Source organism: Tenrec ecaudatus, chromosome 7, assembly GCF_050624435.1.
Source record: "Tenrec ecaudatus isolate mTenEca1 chromosome 7, mTenEca1.hap1, whole genome shotgun sequence".
NCBI lineage: Eukaryota > Metazoa > Chordata > Mammalia > Afrosoricida > Tenrecidae > Tenrec > Tenrec ecaudatus.
The window spans coordinates 21,540,665-21,566,454 of NC_134536.1; the positions used below are offsets into that span (position 1 = coordinate 21,540,665).

The 25,790-nt window shown below is 40.7% G+C and overlaps 1 protein-coding gene across 2 annotated transcripts; it reads right to left on the reverse strand.

Annotated features, from left to right (window-relative positions):
• Window positions 1-782: 782 nt before the first annotated feature.
• On the reverse strand, window positions 783-24,086 carry RAB32 (RAB32, member RAS oncogene family). Of its 2 annotated transcripts, none has more exons than XM_075554423.1 (3): window positions 23,693-24,086; window positions 5,578-5,678; window positions 783-1,286 (listed from the first exon to the last, which is right to left on the reverse strand). In XM_075554423.1, exons 1-3 carry the CDS (start codon window positions 23,940-23,942, stop codon window positions 1,137-1,139), a joined length of 501 nt encoding a protein of 166 aa, XP_075410538.1. In that variant the 5' UTR covers window positions 23,943-24,086; the 3' UTR covers window positions 783-1,136. The 2 variants fall into 2 exon arrangements, with proteins under 2 accessions (XP_075410538.1, XP_075410537.1); XM_075554422.1 differs by having other exon boundaries at window positions 5,578-5,852; window positions 23,693-24,081.
• Window positions 24,087-25,790: the final 1,704 nt, after the last annotated feature.

Sequence of the window (25,790 nt, forward strand, 5' to 3'; positions counted from 1 at the left end):
CTCTCCTCTTAGAGAATACACGGATCTCTTCTATCCAAGTTCACACATAATGTACAGAAAAACAGTCAATGTCTCATTGTGCATTAGCTTTGGATTGTTTCAAAAGGTCTTTGAAATTGTTCAGAAGGGAAGAAATTCGACCTGTCACATGTATCATGTAACCCCATGAAAATAGGAGACAAAAGTGAGTAAATACAAAGTTTTCTAAGGAAAAAAATTACATGCCTGTTTTACTGTCTGGAACTGTATTAACTCAAAGCAAAGGATTTAGTCCAAACACTTATTTCCACCCCCCAAATTTGGTTAAAATGGTAATACAGTTGTTGCGAGCCTGCATTAAATTTCTCAGGTATTAATGTTAAATGCTCAATACCTTACAAAAACGACACATCAGCCTGTTTCTACCACAATTCATACTACAGAATTTCAAATTTCATTGTATATGCATTGATACACAGTCTCTCCTTGACCACTATTACTACAAATTTGTATTGAAACAGACTCTAGTTAGTATTATCAATTATAAATGCACAGGAAGGAGAGAGATGTAAGAACTAGGGAGAAAGAAGAAAAAAACGCTGATCTGTATTTTGCCATAACATTAACAACCAGACGCAGAAGATGGCATCCGTAACAAGTCAGGGTAACAATTTTACGTGAAGTACCATCATTTTGAAATGGGAAAAAATGCAGAACAGGAACATCAGGCTCCTTCTGGCAATGTCCAAACAAAGCTCACCTCACTCTACTAAAAGGTGGGACAATAACATAGACTCATGACATCACCAGAAAATAGCACACTTTATTAACACCCCCCTTGCTTACTCTCAAGGCCACAATTGGCAGCCTAGCAAATCCTGCGGAGGTGCACTCGAGAAGCTGGCAAACAAATGTCAACATTAGCCTCAACAGAATGGCAACCACCAAAGCCGCCGTGTTCTTTCTGCGCAGCTGCAGCGCCCCCAGGAGGGTCTCCACTGGAGGACCCTGTGTAACAGCTGAGGCTGGAGCATGCTGACGCTGGAATGGCCTCTGTGTGAAGACTCACAAGGCAGCCTGTCAGTGGGACTCCCTTCCCGGGGATCTGCTTGGAATGGAGTCAGGCTGTGGTGGGCGTGATCAAACCTAGAGCACTGTTAGCAGCACTGAGATTTGCTCTCTGCTCGCAAGGTATCCTGATCCAGTTTCACTGTGTCCATGTCATGTTCTTCATTAGGAAAGCTTTGGTGGTTTGCAAGTATATTCTCTACCAGGAATCGGGCTGCTTCCTCTATGTTTATGTTATCCTGCAATGGAGAAATGAGTCACAAAATCAGCACGAATCCCTTGAAGTGTTGTCGTGGGAACTAAGACAAAACAAGTGGCACGGAAGTACATCCCTACCATCTCCTGTCCAATGCCTCGTCCCTAAGAGCCCAATGCTATTCAAAATATGACAATGGAACCGGTTTTCTTTATAACGTTTCATTCTTTATGATGTCTCTATTTAAAAAATCTTAACTGAGCATTAATAAGCTCTCTAAGAAACCGAACCAACTCACCGCCATCGAGTCAATTCCAACTCGTAGCAGTCCAAATGCTGAGAATGAACTGCCACCGAGGGTTTTTGAAGTGGTAAGTACAGCCCCATTTCTCCCATGCACTGCCTGGTAAGTTACAACCGCCAATTTTGTGGTTAGCAGCCCCATGCTTACCAGTGCTGCCGGGCTGCGTATTGTGCTATCTAGATGGACAAAAGCAAACTTTTACCCTGCTGTGGCACCACTCCCATAAATGACTGACAAATTCCTGTCCTATAATATTGAACTCAAGTATTAGGGAAACAAGAGAAAGAAATAAAAAGTAGTTAAAGGGCTCAAACCACATTCAAATAAAATAAACGCGCCATGGCATTCCTCCATCTCTGCAGACAAATGATTGTAAGTTAACCTGACACAATGTGAGTCCACGAAGGATAACCTAAGCAAGCACCAGCTGTGAAACGTCTGTGTGACTCTACATACTCCACAAGCAACCTAATGATGCTTTTTACAGTTAACTTTTGATTTTCAAATAACATCAAACTTTTAAAAAGGGTCCAAAGATACTATTTAAAAAATTCTAGGTACCCTCACATTTCCCCCCAGTGGTAACATCTTAGATAACTAACATGCAATATTAACACCACCAGGAAGATAAGTAACAGTCTGGTGTCAGTTAAGGCACTCTGGAGGAACAGTGGTGATGGATTGGCTGCTAACTGAATGGTCAGAGGTGTGAACTCACCAATTCTCTGGCAGGAAAAAGAGGTAGCAGTCTGCTTCTGAACAGATTACAGCCTTGGCAACCAGAGAGGGCCATTCTACTCTGCCTCATGCAGATCACCAACTCAGAATCGACTCGACGACAAAGAGTTTTTTGGTTTATTGTGCCAATGTTACTATAGCAAGGAAGTGAGGAACCAAAGCACATCACTCAAGAGATGTACAGAGCAGACAGAGGGCACAGCTGTCCAGAGAAAGTCCTGCCTTAAGAAACCTTTTCTGCTGCAATATCTTTGCTCTGGTTTGGCTTAGCATGTAGGCCGCATTTCTGAACTTCATCTCTCCTCCTCTACTACTGTTTATTTATTCAACTACTTTTAAAATTTTATTGTGGTAAAATATATGATTTTCTTTTACCATTTTAATAATTTTTTTCATTTTAATAATTTTAAGTATACTACTCAGTGACATTAATTACATCCACACAATGTATAGCCATCACCATTATCTACTTCCAAGAAGCTCTCATTATCCCCCGAAATATGCAGCACCTAACCAACCCCTCCTACTCCCCTGACCCCCTAATCTAAACATCAAACTCAATGCCATTGAGTCCAGGCCGACTCATAGTGACCATGTAGGACAGGAGAGAATTACCCCTGTGAGTCTCTGAGACTGTAACTCTTTACAGATATAGAAAGCCTTGTCTTTCTCCCATGGAGCAGCTGGTTTCGAACTGCTGACCTTGAAGCTAGCAACGCAATACATAACCACTATGCCATGGGGCTCCTCCTTGACCCCTGCTTCCCAGTAATTGATTACTGAGAAACTTTTGTCACTATGCATTTGTGTATTCTCGATATTTCATGTAAGTGGATCACATAGAATTTATGCTTTTGGTATGCCTTATTTTACTAAGCATTGCTAAGTTTTACCCATGTTCGATTATGTATTCACACTTCATTCCTTTGTATGTCTACACCACCACATTTTGTTTATCTATTCATCTGTTTATGAGCATGCAGGTTGCATCCACCTTTTGACTATTTTGAATAAAGCTTCAATGAACATTAGCATACAGGGATGTGCTTGACTCACTTCTCTTTAAGCCTGGAGTATGTGGAAACTACCCAGATTTTTGGTTGTTGTTTGTTTTAGTATTAGCCTCCAGGGAGCTGGAACAGGGTGGCTTAGGAAGTCAACTTTTTTGGTGGAGCATGGAGGGAAAGCTTGAGTGGTAGAGGTTTTGTACTCAGAGGCTATGATTTTTTAAACTTTTTATTGTGAATTCAGTCAAAGTTTACAGAGCAGATCATCAGAGTTTACATTCAACAATTCATCCATATTTTGTTTCATTTCATTCATTTCAATACCCTCAACTTAGCATCACTTGTCTCACTTCCTCCCTGGGTTCCCTGTTTCCATGCTTCCTTTTTCCCTTACCCTCTAAAGTTTGTCCTTGGCTAAATGCTGCCCTTTTGAACCCAGAGGGTTGACTATTCTATGGTCTGCATACCTCACTAGTGTTGCTGTTCCCTTACAGACCTGCTGATTGTTTGCCTGAAAACTGAGCCACAAGGGCGACTTCAGTTCCAGAAATGAAAGGTGACCGAGGGCCAGAGTCTCAGTGGTTCCACCTGACTGTATCAGGCCAGAAGGTCTGGTCTGCTTTATGATTTGAGTTTTGTTCCGTACTCTTCCCCAACTCTCCCAGGACCTTCTAATGTGAGCCCTTTCAGAGAGTTGGTGGTGGCTGCCAGGCACCATCTGTTTCTGCAGGTCTCTGGGTCCTATGGAGACTAATGTTCAGATGCTCCATTGGTCCACTGAACTAATTGTAAGACCAATTTTTAAGATGTTGGAATGTATTTATTGAAACAAATAGGCTTCATCTTAGGAGCCAGCACCTGTTTCTAGGAAACCCTCTTACTCTATCACTGTTCTCCATCTTTTTGGAACTGATTTTGTGCGTGTACTGTCACTCATATCTTTTATTTCATGATCCTGATCCTCAAGGGCACTAAATAGTCGTCTTATTTTGAGGGTGCATCTCTAGTGTATGGTCGGAAAAGTTGGCAGGGTGGTTGCAAAAAGTGGTAGGTGGCAGTTCAAACTCACCTAGAGGCACCTCAGAAGCAAGGTTTCTATGGTATCCTAGCAATGAAAATCCTCAAAAGTGTAATTCTGCTGTGTACTCATGGCATCACCACAAAGTGCAATTGAATCAAAGGCATTCATTCTATATGTATATGTCTACCTATATTATATATGAAGGATTCCTGGTGGTTATAGCACACAGCTGTTACCCAAAGGTCAGTTGTTCAAACCACCAGTCAGGCTATTGGATAACCATGTAAGAGTATACATCTGTAAAAATGTACAGCCTTGGGAATTCTGTAACACAGTTCTACTTCATGCTATTGGGTCACAATCAAGGAGGTGGAATTTTACTCAATGCTTCTAACAACATAAATATAAGTTAAAAACACAAAACAGAATGGAAAACTATAAAAAGTCAGAATTGTATTACGATGACACTATACTTAGGGCTTAAGGTTTTATTGCCACCATAAAATTTCATATATATTTAATCATGCTTTAAAAAGGCTGACTGTTCTTTGACCTTATTCTTTGAAATTTCTGAAATACAAACACAAACATTTCCTGGTGTTTTGTACTTGTGATTGCTAGCACTGTTTTTTTTTAATATATCTAGACTATTAAGATTTTTGATAATCAACATAAGTGTCCTATTTCCAGGTCAGAATTGAAAAATCTATTTTCCCCTTCCTTTGAAAACATTTGATATAGTTTTCATATAGGACAGAAAAACAAAAAGTCTTTATTGTTATTCATGAAGAATGATGTCACAAGTGTTAATGGTTTCCCCTTGCTGTATTCTTTCATACTCAGTTCATCTAAAACTCTTTTAAGTATCATTTGAGTGAGTCTTCTCTCAGGCCTTCACATTAACCCTACAAGGGATCTACAGCTTCACCAGACACACCCCTGGTTACTTTAAGCCACTGTGAAAATCAAAACATTGTGCTCACAGAAAATGTCATTTTTCTTCTCTGGTCTAAGTAAGTAGCCCATTTTTATTTTAATAATAATTTTTTCAAAACTCTGCCCCCCTCTATGGCCCTCCCTTTGGTCAATTTTGATAGCACCATTATTGCACCCTGATAGAAGCAATCACTTAGCCATGCTAAGTTTTCACTTTCTCTAGGCTTCCAGAAACCACCCAAAGAAATCCTTCAGAGCACCTTACAACTAGAGCTCAAGTTTTAGATCTAAACAGCAGAGCAGGTTCAGAAAGCAAATCACATCTCACCTTTGCAGAAGTTTCAAACCATCCACTGAAGCCATGTTGTTTGCAGAACTGGTCTATCTGTGAAGGGTTATGGTCGCCATTTTTCTGGTCACATTTGTTAGCTAGGAGGACAGCAGGAATAGGGCTGCCATTTGGAAGATGGACCTTGCTATCAAGATCACTCTTCCATTTTAAGACCGCCTCAAATGTGGAACCTCTCGATATATCGAAGACTATGAAAGCCCCAACAGCTTCTTTATAATATACTCGGGTCATGTTGCCAAACCGCTCCTGTCCTACAAAGAAATCATAAGAGATTAAAGAACCATGATTCAAACATAATTTGATGTAATCTCTTCAACCTTAATAATAATACTATAAACAAATGTCTTACATTTTATAGCAACCTAAACTGGCAAAACACACACACACACACCCAAAAAAAGAGAAGTAGCTGGTAAAATGGTTTGAGTAAACAATAAGCTAATTTCATGTTCTGCACATGTCTAACCCATTCTTTATAAATATCAGAGGACAAAAATCAGTCACTTAATCCTTGTTCTATGAGGAATAGTAAAGGGCATTTAAAAAATAGCTGGAGTGGAGGGAAGGAGACAAGAATAAAAGAAAAGGAAGCTTGAAGGAAGAAGATAAGTACACTGGCTAAAATTCTACTCCCAAAAGATTAGACATGGTCATGAGATAAAGTAGCTCATGTTCTCATTTCATCTTTCCTTCATATCTCTAGCCTATACCCACTTTTGACTCAATATGCAAGCCTGACCTCCTCTCGAGAAGGCAGAGGCATGGGCACCTACTAGTAAAGAACAAAAAGCAGTACAGTTGTTTGTCTTACTGCCATGTCCTTCAAATAGCACTGTACTTAAAAAAATACTTTGAATTCTGTTGAATGCTTTGGTTAAAAAATATACACATACATACAGCTTAGTAGATTTTATCAGACTTTTGACATAGAGGACAAAATAGAGAGGCTTGGTGAGGATTTTAGCTGCAGATTATAGAAGATGAGAATGCAGGTCTGTGATTCCAACTAGGCTTATGGGAGTGTGGTGTCAGGCATTCTGAAATATCTTGTAATGGCCTTTCACTTCTAAAGCTTGGAAAAATGAATGGTGATTAATGCACCCTTAAGGTCTGCAACTATCTGACTTGTGATAAACATGTTATGATATGTCACTTTTTCTTAAAATATATGACAAGCAAGCTTTTTCTATATTATGTTGATAGTAAAAATGCAAAAGCTGTCCCCAAATGTGAAATGCTTTCTTCTCCAAAAGCATATTATATACTTTCAAATGGCATCGTGGTTGCATGTTAGTCCACTAACTGCAAGGTCAGCAGTTTGAAACCACTGGCTGATGTACCAGAGGAAGCTGAGGCTTTCTATTCCCATAAGGAGTTACTGCTTTGAAACCCACAGGGGCAGTTTTACTTTGTCCTATAAGATCACTATGGGTCAGAATCTACTTGATAGCATTGAATTTTTGTTTTTGATATAATCTGAAATATTGATTGATGAGATGATGGAAAAAAGAAAACATCTTAAAAGAATGACCTTAAAGTTGATCTGCTTTGTGATACCTCTTCAGTTATCTGAAGCTCTATTGGGATAGTTAAAATATCTGAATGTCATATATAAAGCCTTTATAACCATACTTGAGTGTGATGGGTAGGTTTATTGTGATTGTGTCAACCTGGCGAATAGGAATATGTGGGATTAATAAGGTCAGTTTGATTGGAGAGCAAAGGTAATGGCTCAGCAAGGCCTGCCCTCTCTCTCTTGCTCTTTGGTGATCAAACCAGAGTGCAGCTGTTTACCATATATACTCATGTAGAAGAAATGAGTTTTTCCCGCACATTTTAATGCTGTTTTTATGGTAAAATTAGGTGCCGCAGATGATATTTGGGTTGGCTTATACTCAAGGATATACAGTAACTAGTTCTCTGCCTCAACTTGTGAGCTATACACTACCTGTGGGACAGCCAACCTGTCGATCCTGTCCCTAGAGCTTGAGGTTCCTTCAAGACCTGCTTTGCCACCTTGATGGTGTATACATCATTTGAACTTGAGGCTGGTGGATCCTGTCATCTTGTATTGCTTGAGTTTGATATTCCATCCAGGCCTGCTTCTCTAAGCTCCAGAGCTGCTGACTATTGGTGACCCACCCTGATGTTTGCTGCCTGTAGGCAGACTGCCTGCTCTGCCTGAGGGAAGACTAAGCTGTCTCCTTCCTTGACCTTGGACCCAGCAGCCCTCCTGAGTTAAAGGGCTTCTAGTATGTATTAATTACTCCAAGGAAGTGAATTGAACTGAGCTCTCTGCACTGCTTGTGGACTAATTAGCTGTTATATTCCTTCATGCTCTATAAATCTATCCTCAGATAGATCAATAGATTGATACACCGATATAATCATAAGTGTCCTGTTTTTTCTCTAGAGAATCCTGCCTAACGTAATGCATATATATGAAACTAAAAAAAAGAAAGAAAAGCAACTCCACTGCCATGTTCACAAGTTTTGTGGGTAAAATAAATATGCTCAGTCAACTGTTTACTTAGTCACAATGCTGACATTTATACAAAGTTAGCATTGTACCATTTTGCCAACTGGTCTTAGAAACCATAAAAATCTTAAGACATTCCTCCCAAAGTCTTATGTGTCAATATTTCAGGTTCCTATGTTTTAACTTTAAGAACTAAGCAATGAGAATCAGATATAAGTGGTCCAGCAAAGTGCTCAGATTATTTAGGTATTTTGTTTTTTTTCTGTAATAGTAAAATGTATTTCCTATATTGAGTTCATAATCTATTCTGAACAATTCTGAAGTAAATCATTAGTGCTTCAGATGTGTTAGCATTGCCTCTTTTTTTCAAAGTTTATAAAAAAAAAACTCTCTAAAACACTGAAGTTTAATTAGGGAGTAGTAAAAGGAGATGATGAATCAGTACGTAAAGACAATTTTAACATAAAACCTAACAAAATATACCTAGACTTAACTATGTATAAGTTAGAAGAGGCTTTCTGCATATGGAGTCTTAGTAGTTATATTTTGGGTTGTTAACCGCAAAAGCCAGCAGTTTGGTACCACCAATGACACCGGTGGAGAATGATGAAGCAAGCTTTCTACTCCCATAAAAAGTCAGTCTCAGAAGCCCACAGGGACAGTACTCCCCTGAAAGTCAGAATGTACTTGATAGCATAAGCGTAGAGAGGTGAAATCCTTTCAGTTTAGCATACTACACAATTACTACTACTAGAGTAAGGATAGAGTCCCATGTCTTTGTTATGATTGTTCCCTGGGTAATTTTGTTGTTGTTAGATGCCTCAACTGGGTTTCTACTCTGAACAACCCTAAGTACAAGAGAAAGAAATGTTGCCCTACACTGGACCATCATCACAATTGTTATATTTGAGCCCATTGTTGCAGCCAGTGTTTGTCAATCCCTCTTAACAAGGGTCTTCCTCTTACTGACGTCCTTTTCCAGGAACTGGTATATCCTGATACCATGTTCAAAGTATTTGACACAAAGTCTCACCATCCTCACTTCTATTCTAAGAAGCAGTCTCTGCCAGTTCTTCCAAGACAGATTTGTTTGTTCTTCTGGTAGTCCATGATGTGTTTAATAGTCCTTGCCAGTGTTATAAGTCAAGTGTATCAAGTATTCTTTGATCTTCCTTATTCATTTCACATGCATATGAGGTGATTAAAAATATCATGGCTTAATTCAGGCACATTTGAGCCCTCAAAGTAACATAATGGCCTTATAATTAGCTAAAGCAAAGAACTCCCATGAAATTCACTACTGTTTATGAATGTTTGGTTCTCCTCCACTTCTCAATATATGGCATGCAGAGAGTGACTTGCCAGTACATGGGGGGGGGGGTCTGCCCCCTTGAAGTTAGGAATAGCTATGGCATGAATCTTGGTGAATAATGTGACTGGGATTGCCACTTCCAAGCAGAACCACTTGCTGTCAGTGCTCTTGCTCTGGTGCAGCCAGCTTTGAAGGCTAATTTTGAGATGACAATCTCATAAAATGGTTGAGTTTCTTTTACTCAGGGTCTTCTGGTGATTCCAATGAGAAGAAATAGTCAGTGGTTCTCAATGGAAAATTATCAAACCATTAAGAATTTATTTTTAATTTTCTCTAGGTAATAATGTGATATTCAAATACACTTGGGTTTTATATGCAAGAGATTACAATATGAATCCACATACCGTATATATACTTGTGTATAAGCCGAATATATATGACGTATATACTTGTGTATAAACTGAATTTTCAGCACATTTTTAAAGCAGTTTGCGTGGTAAAATTAGGTGCCTCGGCTGATATTCAGGTCAGCTTATACTCAAGTATATATGGTAGATGTCATTACAATAACTATAAGCCATTATACTATTCCTTTATCAAGTCATTATAACCTTACCGCAGCATTACATGTCAATATTTAACATGCTAAAATTGGTGGTATTGTTTAAAGTCAAACTATTACTGACAACAAATAATTCTTTTATTAAAATAAATAATTTTATTGGGCGCTCATACAGATTTTTTTTGTTTAAATAATTTTATTGGGGCCTCATACAATACTTATCACAATCCTTACATACATACATATCAAGTACATCTGTACATTTGCTGCCCTCATCATTCTCAAAACATTTTCTTTCTACTTGAGCCCTTGGTATCAGCTTCTCATTTCCCCCCTCTCTCGCCACTCCCCCTCCCTCATGAAGGCTTGATTGTTTAAAATTTATTATTTTCTCATGTTTTACAATGTCAGATGTCTTTTTTCACTCACTTTTGTGTTGTCCGTCCCCCAGTGAGTAGGTCACATGTAGATCCTTGTAATCAGATCCCCTTTCCACCCAACCTTCCCTCCACCCTCCCAGTATTGCCACTCTCACCACTGGTCCTGAAGGTATCAGGTGTCCTGGATTCCCCGTGTTTCTATCTATATCAGTGTACATCCTCTGGTCTAGCCAGACTTGCATGGTAGAATTGGGATCGTGATAGTGGGTAGGGAGGAAGCAATTAGGAACTAGAGGAAAGTTGTATGTTTCATCATTGCTGCACTGCACCCTGGTTGGCTCCTCTCCTCCCCACGGCCCTTCTGTAAGGGGATGTCCAGTTGTCTACAGATGGGCTTTGGGTCCCCCTTCCGCACTCCCCATCATTCACAATGATATGACTTTTTGTTCTTTGATGTCTGATACCTGATCCCTTTGACACCCGTGATCACACAGGCTGGTGTGCTTCTTCCATGTGGCCTTTGTTGCTTTTGAGCTAGATGGCTGCTTGTTTACGTTCAAGCCTTTAAGACCCCAGATGCTATATCTTTTGATAGATGGGCACCATCAGTATATATATATATAATCATTTTATTAGGTGCTCATACAACGCTTATCACAATCCATAAATATATCAATTGTGTAAAGCACATCTGTACATTCTTTGCCCTAATCATTCTCAAAACATTTGCTCTCCACTTAAACTCCTGACATCAGCTCACTATTTTCCCCTCCCTCCCAGCTCCCCTCCCTTCCTTGTGAGCCCTTGATAATTTATAAATTATTATTTTGTTATATCTTTCCCTGTCTGACGTCTCCCTCCACCTACACTCTGTTGTCCGTCCCCCAGGGAGGAGGTCACATATAGATCCTTGTAATCGGTCCCCTCTTTCCAAACCACTCTCCCTTTACCCTCCCAGTATCGCCACTCACACCCCTGGTTTTGAAGGAATCATCCGCCCTGGATTCCCTGTGTTTCTAGTTCCTATCTGTACCAGTGCACATCCTCTGGTCTAGCCAGACTTGCACAGAATTTGGATCATGATAGTGGGGGTGGTGGTGAGGAAGCATTTAGGAACTAAAGGAAAGTTGTATTTTTCATTGTTCCTACATCGCACCTTAACTGTAAACTGAGTTTTTTTTAAAGCACATTTTTAATACAGTTTTTGTGGTAAAATAGGTGCCTCAGCTGATATTCGGGTTGGTTTATATGAGTATATTCAGCATGTTAGTCTGGGTACTTTAGAGAAACAAATCCACAGAAACTCATGTATAAAGGTTAAGTGCGCATCAAGAAAACATCCTAACCCAGTGCTGCCCAAGCCCACACACCCAACATTAACCCATTAACCCGTATGTCCAACACCAATCCACAAAGTCCTCTTCCATCTCATAAAACAGACGCAATGATGGCGACTGCAGGGGGAAAACTGAGTCAGTGAAAGTGTAAACATTTCAGCGCTGGCAGGGGTCTCTACATGGGTGTTCCAGCATCCAGGGCTGCATGAGGGTTAAGTCCATGTGGCTTCTCCTCTGTTGTGCATAGTGTCACTATGGGCCCATGTCAACTCAATGGCATCTAACAACAACAACACCAACAACGCCAACCATTCCTTCTGTGGTACTCTACATCTATTCTGGGTTTGATAATTTGGTGCATTGGCTGCACAGAACTCAGAAATAATATTCACAATGAAAGGAAGGTATTAGGGAAGCTAATATCAGGATTAGTAAACAGCAAGGATACAGTCATTGGTCCACAGCAATACCTCTCTTTGATGGAGGTATAGCTGCTTTCTTTTAGCAGAGCATACCCTCAAGGAAACAAAGGGTGGACTTGGTTGGGGCTTAATCCTACTTTAATCCGGTTCATTAGCATTGCAGAAAACTCCCTCAAAAATGGGATTCTAGCCACTGGCATTAATATTCCATAATTATAATACATTACATGAATAATTATGGCTATTAGTGACACATTGACTATATCTCAGGGATATACCTTAACACAAGAAAACAAAAATACTCACAACTGGACCTAAGAGCAACTTGATAAGCAGAGAAAGGACTGCAGTTGTCAAGGATTTTATTTACTTGGACCCACCATCAAATTAGTGGAAGCAGTGGTCAATAAATCAAGTAATTTGTGTACTGAGCAAAACTGCAGCACAAGACCTTTTATAAGTGCTGAAGTACAAGGATGTCACTGTGAGGGCTAAGGTTCGTTAGATCCAACCAATGACCTTTTTTAATTGCCTCTTAAGTATGTGAAAGCTAGATAATATATTTTTTAAAAAAAGAACACAGAATTGATGCTTTTGAAGTGTAGTGTTTGTGATGTATATTTTCATGTTGGTGATGTATTATCGAATATGGGCTGCCATAAGAGCAAATAAATCTGTCTTGAAAGAATTACAGCCTGAATGTTCCTTAGAAGTGAGGATGGTAAGATGCTGTCTCACTTTCTTGAGTTACGTTAGATAAGAGGAATCAGTAACTGGCGGACATCATGATTGATGAAGTAGAGGGTTGGTCCAAAAGAAGGAGACCCTTGGTGGGAAAGACTGGCAGAGTAGCCTCAACCATGGGTTCACAACAGCATAAGGATTGTGAGAATGGTGCAGGATCAAGAAGTATTTGGTTCTGTTGTATTTAAGGTCAAATATGAGTCAAATCCAATTAACACCTAAAATCAACAAATGCATACTTTAAAAATGCTCTTGAACTCTAAAGTATTAAAGGGGAAAATATTCAAAGTTGCTGTATAAACATGAACAAATCATATTTTAACTCATACTATTGCTTTTTGAGACTGTGATAAAATCAACCTATTTATGTAGCAAAACCCTAACAAAAGGGAAAATTAAAAAGAGAGTACCTAAAGTAAAAGGAAAACAACTGCTTTGTAGTTTCACTAAGTAGTATCACTAATTAGTTCTCAAAATTACGTATTACCAGATGCTTGGTAGTTCACACTCTAGATGTTTGGATTTTGTTTTGTTTTTAAATTTGAGACATGTAGGATTTTAGAGTTAAGTTATTGCCTAAGTTATTACTTAACTATTTACATCTTTAGTGGTAACTAAAAAAATGAACAGAAGGCTTTAATCAGTTTAAAATTGGAAGTTATATCAATTTTTTTTACTGATTTGTGTCCAATATCACGTTTTAAAATTTTAAGATGGCGAACTTTTTCCTTTTTCAACTCATTTATTCAATCCCACTGGTGTAGATTAAACTTACAGGTTATGAGTCAAAATTGAGTTTAGGACAAAGCAGAACTGCTCCATAGAATTTCTAAAACAGTGAATTTTTACAAGATCAGGCAGCCTCATCTCTCTCCCACAGAGCAGTTGGAGGGTTTGAACCACCAAACATGAGTTTATGAGCCCAGTGTTTAATTCATTGGGTACTAGGGCTCCTTAATGCATTCAACAGGAACAAGAAACACATTGTTTCTATACACAACTTTCCAAGGGGAAACCTTGCTGTTCATCACAGGGATAAAGAGATGATGTCATTTTGGAAAGTGATATGAAACTGAGGAAAAGGAACTTACAGCCTGCTGAGGGCCTGGGAAGAGGGAACTGGGGAAAGCCGCAAGCTAGCCCAGTAAGGTGGAGAGCCCATGGAGTGCAATGAGAGGGCGAGTCAGATGGCGGGGTGCAGCAAGGTCAACAGAACGGTTCTCAACTTTAATGTAAGCTATAATCACCCATTACTCACTCACTAACTGCTATGCATTCGATGCAGACGCACAGCGACCCCATAGGACACGGTAGAACTGCTCCTATGGGTTTCTAAGACTGTAACTCTTGACAGGAGTAGAAAGGCCTGTCTTTCTTCTGCAATAATCACCCTTACTACTTGTTATATTGTAGATTTCCAGTCTCTCCCTCTTGGAATTCTGAATTGATGAGCAAGATATATAGCTATATGTCTACCTCCAAATCCCTTCTCACGATTCTAATGCTCCCAGCTTAAGTGAAACTGAAACAGTGAATTTCTCGTATCAGGTGGAGCTGGGCATTTCTATGTGCTTGGATGACAAAGAAGGCTTAGCAGACGAGTAGGAAATAGCAGCCGTGGTGCCTCAAAACTTTTTGGTGCTGCCTGCCAGAAGGTGCTCTGAGCTGCCATCTTCATACTTACTTGTGAAAGAATCAACTTTCCCATAAAACCACCCTGCCTGAGGCCTTTTGTCAGAAGATGTCAAATCTATTTTACCCCATGTTTCCGTCTATTACTGCAGACACTGAACAAAGATATAGTTTAACATCAAGAAGCAATCGAAAACCACTACAGAGGATGGATAAGGGAAATATCTAGATAGAAGTGAATGGGGGGGGCGGGGAAGAGGAAGAAGACCGTGTCTGGTTATCTGACAGGAAGACCAACATAGATCCCTAAATTGAACGCATGCTATCAGTGTACTCTCTGTGTTCTGCTTCTCTAAAAGACACGGGGAAATGACATGGGTCAACAGTAGCAAATGCTCTTTTCCAAATATAACTGAATAAATTCCAGACAACCTTTCCCTTGATCTTTTGTCTTATGCTTCAAAAGTCTCCCACATTTATATTTTTGTACCTTTTTCACCATTCAAGATATTTCTACAGCAATGATATGGTTTCACTTAAACTTGTCGGCTTAGTCTATTCTCTCTTACTTAAGTGTTGATTAAGTGTGAAATCCTCACTATTTTTAAGGATAAAGTATTCTGGGTTATAAATCTAAGACCTTCATTGTTTTTCTTTTTAAGAAGAGAAGTGCTTGCTTGATATTACCCCAGACAACATCTCTAGTTTCTCAATATATTTTAGTATGTGCCTTGGGAAAAGATTAATTGAAAATTGCATTTTCTAAATTTAAGAAAATTAGCAAGTCAAGATAATATATACATGTGTATTTTTAAAATTTGTTGAAAAATTTCATTATCTTTAATACATTTTCTCCATGAACTTTTTGGAGCTCCCTTGCATGTAATGAGTAAAATCTCTCCTATAACATCTTTGAAAATAACATTCCATCTCTGGAATTATGCACAGATTTAATCCAGGAGCTGTGCTCTGGAATATATGTCAATAAATACCACTAGAACCTGCAGAAAAGTCTACACTGTGGATTCAGACTTTGAAAGTACTGGTAATCCCCAGTTTATGTGTTCGAGTTACAACAAACTATGTATCTCCTATGATCCTCCTTCATGTGTACTCATAGTTGCAAAATAAAAGTTGCTGCCATTATCATTCACAGATGTTCACTGCTTGAATTTACTGACAAAAACCCCGCCAGGAAGCATGCAGTGGCCTGGTTGACAGTGAGTCTGTGTTGGTTGTAAGTAACAGAATGAATAGATAATTGGCCAAGGTTCAACTCTTAACAACCTATTATAATTGAATAGCACATGTACCCAATAGTCATTACATTACAACTCTGGGTTCACTGTTACGACATGGACATCAGAAAATAAAATTCAGATCTATAAAGATAGGGATAATAAGGGTCATAATGAAAACTTTAAAAAGAAAAAAGAGGCATTTGCCTTACATCACAATGACTTAATGACAGTCATTGGAATAAAAACTCTGTCCTAAGTTGGGAATTACCTATACACACAAAAAATAACAAAATGAATTTTAAGAGGAATATATCTTAAAGATACTGTGCTTCAAAAGTATAAATGTATTAGTGGCAATTCTGAATTGATGACAAAGAGGTTAATTATTAAAAAGAAGTATATACTATGAGCTACAGGTCCTAATTTAGGGATAACTATAACATTTGAAAATTGAGAAAATAATTTTTTTTTTGCTACTCTGAAACCAGTGTACTTATCAGAATTTGGAGACAACTTGGCTTTAACAACAAATGCTATGCTTTCTTGCTGAAGTTACTCAGGCCTCTATGAAGTTGCTTAGAGAGTCTAGAGTACAAGGAGAAGAAGAATGGTTAGGAGAGAATTGTTTGGTTGACTAACTGGAAACAAATTCAAATTGTGTGTCTCCCCTAGCCAGAGTATCTTTCAGCTTAAGTGTACTGACCAAGCCTAGTAAGAATAGTGACATATTCAAGAAGGAAAAATAGCAGGCATCTTTATTAGGGGGATTTCCATGAAATACAAATACCCTCTTATGCTTATCATCATACTTGGGCAATTATGATTACACATTACCAACTATGGTAGTCCAAGGTGTTTCAAGATTAAGGAATTAGAGATTTAAGGAAGCAAAATGAGATAAGAAGCTCTGTTTATAACTCGGCACAGCAATTTAACTTGAATAAAGTTAAGGACTGGCAAAGTTTCACAAATTGGATTATTCATGTAATGATCTAATAAGCACTATGAAATTCAGAATTCAGAGGCAGAAACTACAAATAATTACATGCAAAATAACTCCTCAAACCCAGATTTTTCTTATTTAAAAGAAACTTGAATATGAATAATCCCTAGTATGCCCAAAGTCATAAAAGTGCCAGAGGTAAGATTCCAGACTCTAGTTCATGAAGGGCAGTCAGCTCTGAAAGAAGAGGAGACCACAAGGATAACTGGCAGTGTGTAAGATGTAGTGAAGAGATCAAGATCAGCATTAACTTGGGATGGATATGAAGAAATGAAAAAATGCGTGTTTAGTTAATTTGCAAAGTCTGCCAAGCATGCATTTTATGCTTGGCAAAATAGTGCACGAACTTCTGAACAGGTTGGTTCCTTTTTGGGTTTCAATGGCCCAAAAACAAAAGTTGCTTCCCATTAATTTTTATACAGAATTTTAATTTTAAAAATGAAATCAAGTAAACACAAAGATGATAGTGCACTAGACTTAAAAGACTTTGTTAGGTTTTTGTTTTTGTTTTGATTTTAGGATTTAGCCTAGACCAGCCACTTAGTGTAACTGGAATATTCTATATTCATAGGTTTATCAGTAATAGGTTTACCCTAAGTATTAAGTCAAATACAAGGTAGCATCAAAAAGCTCATGGAAAAATTATATTACCTTTTAATGTATTTTCTTATGAACTTTTGAAGCCCTCTTGTATCACTTTGCCATCTACAAAAGCCTTAAAACAGGTTCTCAGCCTTCCTAACGCCGCAACCTTTTAACACAGTTCCTCATGTTGTGGTGACCCCAAACATAAAATTATTTTCAATGCTACGTCATAACAGCAATTTTGCTACTATTATGAATGGGCAACCCTTGTGAAAGGGGTCGTTTGTCCCTCGCGGGGTCGCGACCCACAGTTTGAGAACTGTTGCCTTGAAAGATCAGCCATACTTACTCCATTCCCCTAAAAAGTAGTTCTTGTCTCATTTTAATTTAGTAGCATTTAATAAGTGCTTTTTAAAATTAAATGGAAGACTTAGATATTTTAGAGCAGCAATCTTAATTGGTATGGATTTTTTAAAAAAAATCAAACTCCTTGCCAACTTGTTCTTTCTGACTCAGAATAACAAGGCAGGATATAGTTGAACTGCCCCAAAGTGTTCTCAAGGCTTCACTCTTTTTTTTGTTTGTTTGTTTTAAATACCGAAGGATTAATTTATCCGAAGCATTCTGTAGGAGTTCACCCTCTGCAATAGACTAAGCACAAGGACTGTACGTGGTTAGTGAGGGACTCTCAAAGCAGGCCTCAGGGCTTCCTTACTAAGTGGGTGAGTTGTTTCTGAAGTCCTCAAAGTCTGTTTCTTTACCTTTACAATGGGGGTAGCATTAATTCCTGCCCTTTGGGGTTCACTGAGATGATAACCATCACTGGCATTTACCCAGCACCGTGTGATCAATTCTAATATCAGGTTTTTCAATATTTTCACAACTCTTGTGCAATCAATACTTCTCATTGCTGGTGCTTCAATTCAGACACACAGTGACCCAATGCTCAGGGTACACCTGCCCCTGTGGGTTTTTTAAAAAAATAGTTTTAATGGGATATACTTCACATATCATACAATTAATAGTTCAATATTTAAAAAGACTTGTGCAATTATCACATAATTTTCAAATATTTTCTTCTTGTACTCATTGTTGTTAGCTCATTTCCCCCCATACTCCTCTGCCATGCTCCAGAGACTGTCTCCATAAATATACCTTTCCTAGATGTTATATAGACAAAATAAACAAAACACAACAGGAAGCAAACAAATAAAGCCAGCAACCTTGACTAGACATAGAAAAACTTCAATCAAAAAGAAAGAAAATATAAGACCCAAAGCAACTTTAAAATGGGTCAAAAGGGACTCAAGTGATATTACATTTTAACCAACTACATCTGCCCTAATCAACTTTAAATGCTCTCTGTCCAATAGCAAGGCTATCCACATCCCTTGACTGTGGCCAGAGGGCATTCACTAGGGGCTTAATCCATGTGGGGACTCTGCAAATGGACTTGGGGCTTCCGCTGTCATTTTCAGTTGAGCACTGACCCATCAGGCTCTTTATAATACCTGCTGCGAAGGGTTCAGTGTTGTCATCTCTAAGGAAACAGTCCCGAATTTCTCCAATTGATGGGCGAGTGGGACCGAACGAAAGGCCTGTAGCGAACAGTTAAGCACTTCATCACTGTGCCAACATGGCTCCACTGGGATGGACTGTTATTAAGTGGCACTGAGTCATTCCAACTCATAATGGCCCTATGTACAACATAATCAAACACGGCCCTTACTGCACCACCCTCACAGTCTTTGCTTGTTTGGGTCCTTTGTTGCTGCCAATGTGTTAATCTATGTCATTTAGGAGCTTCCTCTTTTTTGCTGACCCTTCACTAGGCTTGATGCCCTCCCTCCAGGGACTGGTCAGTCAAAATAACACATTCAACGTATGGAAGACAAATTCTTGACATCTCACTTTTTAAGGAGCATTTTGTTCCTACTTTTCCAAGAACATATTTGTTCACTTTTATGGCAGTTGTGGTAGTTACATAATCTGGTGTCACTTTGAAACTGGAGAGGTTTAAGAGTGAAGGGATGGAGTCTAGTGTTTCAATTGGATCATAGCCAATGAGGTCTCTGCGTGGGCATGGCTTTCTCTTGAGAATTCTGAGATTTCCTCCTTGGAGGCAGAAGGCACACTCTCTTTCTGTTCAATTCTGGAGAGATGCTCTACTGACAAGACACATGGTACTGTGCTGTTAGACTCCATGCCATGGGACCTGAGAAGCCATGTGGAGAACCCTGCCAGCGCTGAGATGCTTACAATGCCACTGGATCCACAAGACATTCAACCCACTGGCCTGTGATCCTCCTGCATTTGGCATCATTGCATGTTTTGTGAGTCTGAAGAGGATTTCATAGATCAATATCGGATATATGGGCTAATATTGGACTTATGCGCTTTAACTGGACTGGGTTGGGATGCTTTCTTAATGTACAATTACTCTTTATATAAAACGCTTTCTTATACACCTATGTATAGTCAATGGAGTTGGTGTTCTAATCTACCCAGACTAACATAGGAGTTGATGATATATTCAATATATTCTTTGCAAATACCATCATTCAAATGTGTCGATTTTTCTCTGGTATTCCTTACACATTGTCCAACTTTCATGTGTATAGGAGGCAATTGAAAGTACCATGGGTTGGGTCAGGTTCACTTTAGTCCTCAAGGATGGCAGCTTTGCTTTTAAATACTTTTTAGACGTCTTTTGTAGTAGATGTACCCAATGTATTATGTCTTTTGATTTTGGGAATGACTTCTGTTTTAATGACAGAGTGTCAGTAGCATAGTAGTTAAAGTGCTTACCTGTTAACAAAAAGGTTTGTGGTTCAAGCCCACTGCAGCGCCACTGTAAAAAGATATGGCAGTCTGCTTCCATAAAGATCTGTAGCTTTGGAAAAACTATGGGAACAATTCTTCTCTGTCCTATAGGGTGATGTTATAAATCAGAACCAGGTGGACATCAGTGGATTTTGTTTGGTTATGCTTCCATAGGCATTTATTGTGGATCCCATTAAAATGAAATCCCTGATGTCAATTCTTTCTCTGTATATCAAGATGAGCCTGGATTAATATATAGTAATTGTCTGCCACTAAAACTGCACTTAAATCTGTGTTTTAAAGTTAGAGTCCTATGATACAATAAAAACGTCCATAAGATCTGTACCTGAGTCACTAGGGTTCTCCATTTGAAAAGTTAGGATTAGCCTGCTTGGCTACATGTACAGAAAACACTCACAGAACTCTTGCCTATCACACTTGACAAGGAGCCCTGGTGGCATGGTGGGTTATATGTTGGGCTGCTAACTGCAAAGTTGGCGATTTGAAACCACCAGTTGCTCCATGGAAGAAAGATTTCCAGCCTTGGGAACCCAAAGGGGCAGTTCTACTCTGTCCTATAGGTTCACCACAAGTTGAGATCGACTCAATGGCAATCAATGGATTTGGTCTTTTTCATCACACTCAAAGTTTCCAAGAATAGAAACTCTTGACATAATTTCTCTGTTGCCTTGCCCACCTCTAAAACAAAATCTAACCAGTACTAGCACACACTTTAAATTAGTCCTATTCAAAGTGGCTGGCTCCACCTACTGTTTCCCAACCAAGGAATATTCCCATTCTTTGAGCATTACATAGAGCTAAATTTTATTATTACAGAAGGAAAGTATGCTTAGCTATGGGGGAAATTTTTGGAACGGCCTTCAGTTTTCCTTCATTATATCATTATTACTTCATTCAAATGGCATAAACTAGATTCAGTGGCAACTGAAATACTCAAACCAAACAAAGCTAATTATTTAGCTACCTTATCTTTGGTTAAACTAAGTATTTTAATCTCTTGGTTAACTTAATATTGAGACTTAATATCTGAAAGCCTTATATATGGTAAACATAAATTCAGATGGCCTCCTAAGCTTATCTCTAATCTAATTAGCACACATACTGGCTTAATAATTTCCAGAAGCAAACACGACATGTAATGTCCAGAAATCCTTTTTTTTTAAAGACCTAACATTTTACTTTCCTTCCTGGCAATCTTTGGATTTAGGCAAATGAGCAAGGCATCAAGGCAACTATGTCTGATTAAGACTAGATGTTCCCCCTTCCAGGCTCTGTAATTGGTGGTGAGGTGGCTGGTGTGTTTGAACACATCAGCCCTTCCATGGGAGAAAGACGTGGCAGTCTGCCTCCCTAAAGATTTACAGCCTTGGAAACTCTCCGAAGAAGTCCTACTCTGCCTATAGGGTCATTGTGTGTTGGAATCTACTCAACAGCAGTAGATGGTGAATATGTTCAAGAAAAAACGGGGGGAAAAAAGTAGCAGTACCCAGTAAGAAAACGCCTACTGGTCCTTTTGTTTTCCTAAACTTCAAACAAAAGCTTTTGATGCTGTAGCCTAAAAACAGACTATACCCCCCAAAACCCTAGTTATATAGATAAATGATGAAATGGTGAAATAGCACATAACATATATGGCTTTGGAGGACATGATGCTGAGTAAAGTTAGTCAATCACAAAAGATGGCAACTGTATGAGAATATTGTAATTCATTAATTAGAAAATGGAATATTATAATTTGTTAATTACAAAAAAAAAGAAAGAATGAAAATCAAGTTGAAAGTTTTCACTCCAAAAGAAAGAGACATGATGGTTACCAGGGGTGGGTGGGAGGAAGAGGAAGTAATGGGTTAAATGCAGATGTAAGGCAGTTGTTAAGTTGGGAGATGCGAAAAGGCAAAGGGATGTAGGGCAGCCAGTGGGTGGTTGGACAGATGATTTAAGTGGTTGGATGCAAAAATCACGGGCTGAAAAGTAAACTTCCACCTAATTTAGAGTAAAAAGGATTTAAAAATAATTCACTGCAGTGCATCCCATTTATCATTTAGGAGTTAAATACCAAACTCTCACATGAATAAGGCAGAGTCAACCACTATCCTAGACAAGGGCTTTAAAGTCATCTTCAGAGAAACTCATGGCCACTTTGAGGCTTTCTGGAGAATGACTGTCACATGGTCAACCAATCTTTACAACCATGACCCTGCCAAGAGAAAGGCGGTTAATACTTAATACTGTTCATAAATGTTACGTGCAAGAGCAGGCAGGAAGGATTTCAAAAGCAATAACTGACTTGAAAAGACAACTTTTCAAATGAGCTTTTGGTTTTCTATAACTTAAAAAATAATAAGCTGGACCCGAAGCTAGTGAAGTCCCTTTCTGTGAGGGATTGACATGGCTGCTTTCTTGCAACCTGGTGGAGCAAAGAAATGGGTTTTAATTCTACAGTCCTTTCTCCAAAGCAGTACGCTGTAAATGGAAAGAACACTCCACTACCAGACTATAGACTTGTCCTCTCCTCTCTGTGGCCCTCCATGGGCCTCAAGTTCACCATCTGTTCTAAGGTGCCCCTAACCTTGGAACATTCCCCCATTCAAAAGTTCTATTAAAGACTGGTCTTTTTTTGTATAGACGTTTCCATTTTTATTTACTGGTATTTATTTTTGAGTTCAAAAGCTATCTCATGTATATTAAAAAAAACCATTTTATTGAGGGCTCTTACAGCTCATGTAACAATCCACCAATCGTGGTTAAACCGGGCACTTTCAAATTTCCCCAGTTTCATAATTCCCATATTGCAAAATCCCCACATCTATAATAACAGTTCCTCTAGTCAGTGTCACGCCTCAGCAGGCATCCCACCCCCCACCCCAGCCAGGGCTGAACTTTCCATAAATTGGAGTATGAAGCATGAGTACAGTTCTTAGAGAGTTTTAAAAAATGAAATCCCCAATGCCAAGTGAGAGCAAAAGCCAGAGAGACCAGACCACCTTTCAGAACCGGGCACGGGCAGGGCTGCAGGGTCTCAGGGAAACGTTGACCCTGTCTTCATCTCGGTGACCTGGTGGCCGAATGAGGGCCAGGCATTGGCAACACAAGGTCGGGGAGGCGTGCAGAAACCCCTTTGGGGTGATATCTGGATTCTGGGGTCACTAGCTAGGAGGGTAACTTTGAGGAAGTCACTTCTTCAGAGTGAACTTCAGTTTTCATCTAGAAACTGGCAGAGCTACTGGCGAGGAGCTGGCCGCTCCTGGGGGCAATATTCAGAGTGGAATATTGGGGGGCGATACTGGGGGGAGGGGGAGATGAGGCGGAGGGGTCTCTGCCCCCACTTCCAGAAGGATCAGATTATTCTATTCACCTGTTGGTTTTCTCCTGTTTTAAATGCTTCACCTACTTTTCAATGTCCTTGTCCCGACGCCACCCACCCGAGCCCCCGTGTCCTCTCTGGGCTTCTTCACTGGGACGCAGTGGGGCAGGACAGGCCGAGGGCAAAGGCACACCAACGAGAGCAACTGCGGGCCCGAAACTTCCAGAAGGCCCCTCGCCCGCTTACCCGCGATGTCCCACAGCTGCAGGCGCACGAGCGTCCGGCTGTCCCAGTTGAGGACCTTGAGGGCGAAGTCCACCCCGATGGTGGCCCGGTAGTGCTGGGAGAAGAGTTGGTGGACGTAGCGCTTGATGATGCTGGTCTTGCCCACGCCCAGCTCGCCGATGACCAGCACCTTGAAGAGGTGCTCGCGGGTCTCGGGCACCGCGGCCACCGCCGCCCCGCGGACCGGGTCCTCGGCTCCCCCGCCCGCCATGGGCGCGCCCTCCCGGCCGGCCGCACGGACCCCGGCAGCCGCGACTCTTCGCCGGCGGCCACCGCCTGACCGGTCACAGGACCCGGAACCTCGCGGCACACGAGCCCGCGCGAGGCAGGGAAAGGGCCGGGCCGGAGGGAGGGCCCGCGACGCCTCACGTCCCACGCCGCGCGTCCCGCGCCCCGCGCCTCACGCCCCACGCCCACGCCCCGCCCCTCACGCCCACGCCCCGCCCCTCACGCCCCCGCCCCGCCCCTCACGCCCCCAGCCCCGCCCCTCACGCCCCACGCCGCCGCCCGCCCAACTTGAGCCACTTCCTCCCGCGCGGGCCGCGCGCCACGCCGCCCCCTGCTGGACGCCGGCGGCACGGGGACCGACCGGGCCGCCCTTCCGTGTCCGCGGGAAACTTCCCACCCAGCCCTTCGCGCCCCTGGGGTGTTGGGGGAGAGGGCACCCATCCCCTGGCGACCCCCGTGTCCCGACAGTGACCCGGAGTGAGCCCGCACTGATCAAGGGGTCGACGCCTGCCAAGAGTTCAGTCGCAGAAACGTACCCTGCCCTATAGATTGGCCATGAGCCCACACAACCCGATGACCGTGAGTTTGTTTTAAATAATTAAATAGTTTCCATTTAGATAAAGCAATGAGACCCAGACAGGAGATAACACTCACTGCCATCTTCAATGCCGACTCCTAGAAAGCCCAGTCTTTCTCCAGTGGAGCTGCTGTTGGTTTTGAACAGTTGACCATGCAGATCATAGCCTAAGGCATAACCACTACACCACCAAGGATCCTCTAGACAAGGCACAAGGGTCTTTCAATCTATCTGTTAATTTGAACGTTTAAAATTTTTTCTTCCCCCACAAAATACGTCTTTTTTATTTTAAAGCCTTCAGAAGATAGTGTTTGAATCGGTGTCAGTGCTGTGAGGTATGACCTGGGAAAGGATGGAAATGATAGTTCAGTAAGCAGCAAATCCCTGCCTCACCAACGTGGACTTACAGCCAACTGTTCAAACTCAAACTCACGGCTGACTGTTGAACTGATTGCAACTCCCAGGGACTGAATAGGGCAGAGTAGAACTGCCCCGCTGGGTTTCAGAAATGGTAACTCGTTGTTAGGTGTCATTCAGTTAGTTCCGATCCATGGCTACACTGCCCACAGCAGAAGGAAACACTGCCTGGTCCTGTGCCATCCTCACAATTGTTCCTGTGCTTGAGCCCATTGTTGCAGCTGCTAGAGCAATCCATCTTGTCAGCACCTTACAATTTTTCACTGTCCCTATACTTTACCACACATGATGTCCTTCCCCAGGGACTGGTCCCCTGACATCATGTTCAGAGGATGAGGCCAGGTGTCACCATCCGTGCCTCTGCTGGCTGTACTTCTTTCAAGAACGATTGATTTGTTCTTCTCCAGCACAATTCAAATGCATTGTTTCATCTTTCTCCCTCAGAGTGGCCGGTAGTTTTGAACTGCTGATCTCACAGGGAGCAGCCCAATGAGTAACCCACTTTAATGTACATTTGCTCTCACTTTGAAAGGGTTAAATCAACCCTAACTCTTAACAAATTAATTCACATTCACCTTCACTTACCCTTGCAGCTTTTACACCATGGGGAAGGCTTCCAGAATAAATTAAGGCTAAATAAGAACCATATACACCTGTGTCGACTTACCTACCCAATCAAAAAAAAAAAAAGCTTAGAAACAGGTGTTTTCACAATCTGAAGACTGCCTGTATTGTTGATTTTTCTATTGAGGAAAAAAGTCAATAAAAGGAGGCTTTATCCTACTAGCTGTGTCTGTGGAACTGAAGGAGGTCTCCCACACCCCCTATCGCAGAGAG

Bases quoted from the DNA above. Each gene is read 5' to 3' on its own strand.
- RAB32 (XM_075554422.1), bottom strand. From the start codon at position 23,942: ATGGCGGGCGGGGGAGCCGAGGACCCGGTCCGCGGGGCGGCGGTGGCC. The intron at 5,853-23,692 runs GTAAGCGGGCGA...ATTTCTTTGTAG, and splicing joins GCAGCTGTGGGACATCGCGG to GACAGGAGCGGTTTGGCAAC. The intron at 1,287-5,577 runs GTGAGATGTGAT...TCTCCATTGCAG, and splicing joins GGTTTGAAACTTCTGCAAAG to GATAACATAAACATAGAGGA.